This window comes from Ammospiza nelsoni, chromosome 4 (assembly GCF_027579445.1).
Source record: "Ammospiza nelsoni isolate bAmmNel1 chromosome 4, bAmmNel1.pri, whole genome shotgun sequence".
Taxonomy (NCBI): Eukaryota; Metazoa; Chordata; class Aves; order Passeriformes; family Passerellidae; genus Ammospiza; species Ammospiza nelsoni.
Window position 1 is genome coordinate 18,137,077 of NC_080636.1, and position 7,553 is coordinate 18,144,629.

General features: G+C 46.5%; 1 protein-coding gene across 1 annotated transcript; it reads right to left on the reverse strand.

Moving 5' to 3' along the window:
• Positions 1-727: 727 nt before the first annotated feature.
• GRPEL1 (GrpE like 1, mitochondrial) lies at positions 728-7,226 on the reverse strand. The gene is made up of 4 exons (XM_059470918.1): positions 7,023-7,226; positions 5,646-5,814; positions 4,071-4,152; positions 728-1,642 (listed from the first exon to the last, which is right to left on the reverse strand). The coding sequence occupies exons 1-4, from the start codon at positions 7,091-7,093 to the stop codon at positions 1,296-1,298; spliced, it is 669 nt and encodes a 222-aa protein (XP_059326901.1). The 5' UTR covers positions 7,094-7,226; the 3' UTR covers positions 728-1,295.
• Positions 7,227-7,553: the final 327 nt, after the last annotated feature.

The following is a 7,553-nucleotide window of genomic DNA, read 5'->3' on the forward strand; positions in this document are numbered from 1 at the left end:
TCTGAATCACAAAAAATATAATCAATACTTTAGGGTAAGAAGCTCCTTAATCCACAATAACCAGAAACATGGTAACAAAACCTCAGAAGTACTTACTTTTTACAGGACCTAATAACTTCAACTTCCCTAAGTTTGAAGATCCTGTCCTGTGTGTTAACAGTGTGGGCTTTCAGAATCCAAGAGTGCAGGTCCTTTGTCAGTTGTGTAATTTGCCAGGTTCCACCCACACCTACCCAGGTGACCAGACAAATGTTGTTCAGGTAATCAGGTGCTGTGTTTTGTGCTGATTCTGCAGCATTGGGAGCAGCAGGTGGAGTCAGACATGGCAAGAGTTGCATGGAGAAAAGTTCTGGTGCAACCCAATATCCAAGCTGAGTAAATGTAAGAAATAAAGCAAATGAAACTAAGTTCACACTTTGGTTTGAGCCACTTACATGCAATGATTTATATAAGTCTGAAAGAAATCATATACCAAACTGTCAGCAATTCACTTCTTTGGGTGTTCTGGCTCCCATCAGGATTGTAACTACAGTTTGCATAACAAACTGATTGCAAAGCTGGAAGTTACAAGACTATAAAAATTATTTAAACCAATTTATACAACATTAAATTAAAAATCCAGAGATATGATAAATTCTATTGGTTCTTCAATGCCATACAAGTATTAGATGGTTTTCCTGATTCAATGTTAGTACAGGACAAAAAGGTTGAGCAATTACAAAAGATATCTAATCTCCATTGCCATTTATTTACAGTTCAGAATTCACACAGGTTTCAGTTTCAGTTGTTGAGAGATTATTTTTTAATAGACAAAACAGGGCATTTGTCACATCGGTGTGTAAAAGCTGATGGGTGCTTGCAGAAGGCAGGTTATTTGTACTACATCACCCACTTCTGCAAGGTGAGATTCTACGAAACCAAAGGAACTGTCGGAACCACTATCTGCATTTTCAATCTACACACAGTGATAAACTCGAAATTGCACCACTCTTGTGAGCGTTTCATTCTTTTCAATTTAATTCACCATCTCAGGAGCAATAGTTGTATAAAACATTATCTAATCTAAAGCATTAGAGGGCTTAATGGCTTTCTTCACACTGAAGAAGAGCTCATGGAACAGTGATGTCGAAGGCCACTAAGCAGGAGAATTTCATCGGTTACTTCATTTTCACTGGGAAACCTCAACCAACTCATGTAACCCTCTCAGGGAGCAGAGGAACGAGGGAAGCACGGTGTGAGAGAAACCATGCAGCCGTTTAATAGTGGTAGGCACCGGAGCGCCCCAGGCGGAGCCGCTACGCGTCCTTGACCACGCCCACGAGGGCGGGCCGCAGCGTGCGGCCGTGCAGCTTGTAGCCGACCTTGGAGACCAGCGCGACGGTGCCGGGCTCCCGGCCCTCGGCCGCCGTGTGGAACAGCGCCTCGTGCTCGTACGGGTCGAACTTGGCCCCCACAGGGTTCAGTCTGAGCAGGCCGTGCTTTTTGAACACCTTCTGGATCTGCATTTCGGTCATGACAAGACCTTCGTACAAGCTCTTCAAGTGAGGGTTTTCATCTTTGATTTCTTCTTTTGGAACGCTTTCTGTTGCTTTCTCCAAAATGTCTGCAACTTCTAGTAAGTCCTTACAGAAGCTCTGGATCCCTGAAAATGTATAAAGGAGGAGAGAATGGGATTAGTCCACTGAGGGAAACAAGAGTTCAAATCCCCCAACCTCACAACCCCAAAAGCTACAACAATAATCTGCACTCAGACTTTTAAGAATATATGAGATACTGTAATCATTTGGGGTAAAATATCCTTTCCAGTTTTGGATGATTAAATAAATTACTATTAGAGATACCTTGAAATCCACACCATCTCCTCTACTTCCACGGAAAACAAAAAAAAAGTGATTTTAACTCAAACCTAACAATAACAGAATTCTTACCAAAGTTACCAAAACCTTCAGTTGGCTTCAAGTAGTTTCCTCATGTCTCTCTCATCACCTAACTCCAAAGCATTATGTTGCCCTATTCCTACCTTTCTACCTTTTAATCTGATGTCATAAAAAGATTTGCAGAAGATAAGCATGTAATCAGACTCATGAGCATTTCAAGAGATGAACAAGGATTCTTCCTTGAATGAAGAGAACTTGCACCTCTCCCTCCCTCTACAAACCTCTTTTACAGAATCAGCAGCTGTGCCTTGCAAATACTGAGCAATTTCCAAATTAATCCCAGTCCTTGTCCTGAGGCTGTTCTGTGGCTCACACTAAGAGAATCTGGACTATTTTCACTTAAGGCATCAGCAATCAAGAAAAAATTAAAACATTTCAATAAATTAACACATTCCTACAAAGAGGTAAGCAAAGGACAAACAGCACTGGGTTTCAGTTTGGGTTTTGATTTGGTTCTTTTTTAAGCTGGATCCAGCCTTTTTAATTCTAGATCACATTCTGGATGGGGCTTTTTCCTTACCAAGAAGTGATATGACCATTACCAGAGGCCACATCTCTGGTTTAAACAAAAACCCCCACAGCTGTAGAAGCACCTTACAAGATCTGTGGGATCAGCTAGTTGTCAGGAAAGGGTCTCTCTAAAAACTGCTCAACTCTGTAGAGACTCAAGCTCTTTATAGAACAGTGACTAACAATGTCCAAGTAGTTCCAAAAATCAGGAAAAAAAAAAAAACTGTCATGGTTTCAAACTAGAAACTAGAGCTGTGATTGGGGCTGAACTGTACCAAATATAGACAAATCAGCTGTCTAGTTATCTGGATCAAACCAAATAACCAAACTCTTCAAAAGATGGTTTGGTTCGGTTTTTTATTGCATACATTATGTTTGCAAATATCAGTGACTGCAACTCCCAATTTATGCAAGTCTCAGAAATTACTTTCTCCTTTTTCAACAGAACAAGCAGTCATGCATAAGCAGTAAAACCTACAGATTCTATGTAATCTAGTTTTCAAAATAAATTAATTTATATTGTAGCACCTCTAAGCTGAGACATGACTCCAAGTACTCTGCAGTAAGTAGAACATTAGTCAAACAATGCTTATTGCAAATCAGCCTCAGGATGAAGCACTCAGACATCCATGAAAAGGAATGCAGGAGTACTGTGTACTTTTCTTACAGTACACATTAACTGGAGACCCTTGTTCAGAAATGAGAACTTGAGTACTGAGAATTCAACTACAGCTGTGTATGCTGTGTGGTGAAAAAGAGAACTCATTTTTCAAACACCAGGATAAAACAGCACTCTGCTGCTGCAGCATTTGCACACAACTTCTGTTTTACAGATTTGTGCTGGGAATGTCAGAAAGCTAAATCAGATGCTACTAGTTTGGCTCTTAAAGGAAGATGTGGTTCTAGCACTCCTCACAGCCAGTGATTGTACATTTCTACCACTGAAAAGAATCCATTCATTCGGAGGTATTACTTCTATTTGAAAGCTATCATCTTCAACAGACTGTAAAAGGCTAAAAAAAACCCCAGAAAAATAACCCAAAATCAAAAAAGGATCAGAACAGAAAACAACAAAAACCCTCAAACAAAATATAAAAACCCCCAACCAACCAAAAAAGCAAAACAAAAAACCTCAACCAACCCCAAAACACCCCCCAAAAACCAACCAACCCCACAAAAAAGCCCCCAAACAACCTAACATCCCCCTCCCCCCCAAAAAAACAAAAACAAAAAAAACCACCAAAAACCAGAAACCCAAACCAATATTCTATGTTCTTGGTGAGATCTGAGATCAAAGTACATGAAAAGGCAAACTTCAGGCTGCAAAACTTACTAAAAAAAAATCTACAAATGCAATACACATTGTAGGAAACCAGATACTAAATTTAGAGAAAGTGTCAGCTGTTGACTTCATCAGTTGAAGTCTTGCCCTTGGCTGGGGAGATGGTCACAATTCTGATGCAAACTGAGGAAACTGTTCAGACCCCTCTGTCTCAAACACATTATTTAAGCAAGTAGTCAGAATCACTGGGAAGCAGAACTTGTCAATACAATAATAAGCCAGTCAGTTTCATTGTTCCAGGTTTTGCATTTCCTGGCTCTCACTGAGTGAACACCACTGACCGTATAACTTTGCCTCCTCCACCAGTTTCTGGCTCCTTTGCCTCACGTTTTCTGCATCTGCCAAGGCACGCTTGTACTTCTCCTAAAGAAGAAAAAACAGTAACAGGAGTTATTCTTCCTAGTCAGGCAGCTGACAACAATCCAGCATAGTCAGTATAAAACAGCATTTTAAACAGCTTCATACCCTCAATCCACCATTTAGGGGAATCTGAACGAACATGCCAATTATCACCCCATCCCTCCTAGCAAGACAAAAGTTTGCTTCACTTCAGAAGGACAGAAATGAGGGAAAGGAAATCAGATGGTTTTCCAAACTCTTAGCATTTGTCAACAGATTAGCTGGAAAAAATTTTCTCTCTACAGAGATATAAAGTTCTATGAACCCAGTAATTCTGCTTTTTCTGCTGTGGGCTCCCAGAAGTCCTTCATCAGTCATGAGGTGCAGTGACACTACAGCAAATCAGATTCATCCCAGGCATGACTTTCAAACCATCTCTTCCCTCTCCATAAACACCAGAGAGTGCCTTCAGTTTTCTCAGCCTTTACAAACTGAAGCCTAACTCCTCTCTTGTTTAGGTCAAGTTTTGGTGTATTCCTAGAAATATGGGCATTTACCAGGAGCTGCACTATGATGTGAAATACAATAAAATTAATAAAATAAAAATTCACACTGAGTGCTTTACCAACTAACCCTGAATATGCCTGAGCTTTGAATGCCAGTGAAGAATCTCAAAACAGAATAAAAATACTCAACAAGCTGCCTGAAGAGCTCTATTAAGCAACCAACAGCAAACTAAGGCATTAAATGACATCTCCAATTTTTCCTGTAGAGCTTTGGGAAGGGCAACAGAAAGCAAACTCAATCCAAGTATGATCCACAGGTGCTGGTTCTACAGAAGATTCTGGGCTACCTCTTGAAGTCTCAAATGTCAGAAAGACATTTCATATAAAGCATTCATTAATATTTTAGCTTAATGCCACCTCCCACCTCCCAGGGCATCCTTCAGCTGCTGCAGTTGTGCACAGGAGAGAATGCAAGATACACGAGGCAACACAGAAGGGATGTGACACTTCAGCCTCGAGTCTGAAGGGCTCTCCAACAGAAAAGGTTTGAAACTTCCTAACAATGGCCTAAGTACACTATTGTACAAAAGCTAAGCACTATTAACTCTGACCTTTGGAAAGCCAGCAGCTGTTTCCATGAAGTCTACTGTCAACACACAGAAATGCACACACCAGAGACACATTCACACCCTTCCATGGCTCACAGAAATTGCTTCTCCACTGAGCAAAATGTATGTGAAAATCAGTAACCAGTTTTCTGGCTGGAAAAGGTCCAATTCCATCCAGAAACTGGAAAGAAATTATCCAAGATATTAATTTTCAACCAGGGATGCATCCCAGATCTTGTAGGACATGTACTCTTAAGTTTAAAGAAATTATTAAATTGTGGATTTTACACAACTGAACAGAAGTCACATAACCACATCCAGACTTTGCACTGAGCTCCCACTGTGCAGGCTCTTGGGCACACAGCTTGCAACATGTGCAACCTAATAACCCAGGGGCACTTACAGTAACTTCTCTTAGCTGTTCTTCCAGTTTGGCCTTTTCTTCAGCTAGCAGTTTTTCAACAGAGCTGGGTTCCACCTTCTGCTCATTTTGGCTCTGACTCTGGTCTTCTTCCAAGTTCTGGCCAGTATTTTTCTGTTGTGTTGCTGCACAAAGCAGTCGTGGCGATGTTCTAAGGCAAAAAGATGGAAATTATTATTCTGGTGCCTATTTTGTAAGATATCAGCATTTTCTAGATATAAAAGACACTTTGACACATAACATCCACAAAATTCCCACATCAAAGCACGAATTCATACAATTCTAAGCTTGTGAATACTGCGTGCAGAACCCGCTGCCAAAAGCAGCAGACCTCCGGCCATTTAAATTGTAGCAGTAAGTAACTGTGGCAAGATATCAGCTTGTAAGTGTCCACTACACTCAGTTTATAGTCACAGAACTTCACAGAGCTTCAAAGGGGAGTGCGCGTTTTCAGCCCTGCGCTCTATGAAGAAACAAATTCCGTGATGCAATCGCCGGCAAGAGCCTCCCAGAAAAGCCAGGCGCAGAGCCGGGCCTGGCCGCTGGAGAGGCACCCCCGTGCCGCCTGTCCCCTCAGAGCAGCGGCACCCCCGTGCCTCGTGTCCCCTCAGTGCCTCCTGTCCCCGCTGTGCACCGGCACCCCCGTGCCGCCTGTCCCCTCAGTGCCTCCTGTCCCCGCTGTGCACCGGCACCCCCGTGCCGCCTGTCCCCTCAGTGCCGCCTGTCCCCTCAGTGCCTCCTGTCCCCTCAGTGTACCGGCACCCCCGTGCCGCCTGTCCCCTCAGTGCCGCCTGTCCCCTCAGTGCCTCCTGTCCCCTCAGTGTACCGGCACCCCCGTGCCGCCTGTCCCCGCTGTGCACCGGCACCCCCGTGCCGCCTGTCCCCTCAGTGCCTCCTGTCCCCTCAGTGTACCGGCACCCCGTGCCGCCTGTCCCCGGCAAGCAGCGGGGAGCCCGGGCCCGCCCGCACACACAATGGCTCCCCATGCCCCGCGGTGTTCCCAAGGCTGAGCGAGCCGAGCCACCCAAGGACGAGGCTGCGGGACCAGCGCCGCGCTCGCACAAGGGTTCTATCCCCGCCCGCCGCATGGACGCTCCGGGCCTGGAGCCTCCGGTCTCCCCGCAGTGCCGGGCCGAGCCGGGCCCGCTCTCCCGGAGAAGAGCAATGGAGAGCACCGAAGAGCGGCGGGGGATGGGGGCGGCCCCGGCCCAGCCCGGCCCGGCTGTCGGATAGGGTTCTTCAGGGCTTGGGAGCCCAGCGCGGCGGGCCCGCGCCTCGCTCTCCTCCCGGTGCGGCGGCGAGCGCGGCCCCGGCCCGAGTGCCCGGTGTCGGGCGAGCGGCGCGGCGCGGCCCCCTCACCTCAGTGCGACGCTCAGTAGCGGGAGGCGCGGGCGCACCGCTCCCCGCACGCACTGGGCCACGGCCGCCATGGCGCCTTCCTGCCCTCCGGCCGCCTCGGCCCGCCCCCCGCCCCCCGCCAATCAGCGAGCGGGCGGGCCGGGAGTGACGCGGCCGAGAGCCAATCAGCAGGGCGGACGCACGGCCCCGGGCCGAACATGCGGCTATTCCGGGGCGCGGCGGAGCGCCCAGAGGGGCGCGCGTGCCTCGGCCCACCGTGACGCGCGGAGGGCGGGGCCGCGGGCGGGGCGCGGGCCGGCCGCCATTTTGTCTGAGGGGTGGGAGGGGGAGGTCGCTGTCCTGTCCGTACGCTCGCGTGATCCCCCCATTCCAGCTGTGACTGGAAAAGTTTGAAGATTTTAGTTCATTTTAAGTGCTGGATAAACCCTTTACAAATAACACCTTGTAGCACCCGTCAGTAATTTGCAAATCTCCACAGAGCGGTTTCGATCCATACACGCTCTAACTGCTGTGTATACTCGTTCTGGACAA

What these genes read in the sequence shown, in the direction of transcription:
- GRPEL1 (XM_059470918.1), bottom strand. Translation starts at nt 7,093, where the DNA reads ATGGCGGCCGTGGCCCAGTGCGTGCGGGGAGCGGTGCGCCCGCGCCTC. An exon ending in CTACTGAGCGTCGCACTGAG is followed by an intron (nt 5,815 to 7,022) that starts GTGAGGGGGCCG and finishes TTTTTGCCTTAG; the next exon opens with AACATCGCCACGACTGCTTT. An exon ending in GGAGGAGGCAAAGTTATACG is followed by an intron (nt 1,643 to 4,070) that starts GTCAGTGGTGTT and finishes ATACATTTTCAG; the next exon opens with GGATCCAGAGCTTCTGTAAG.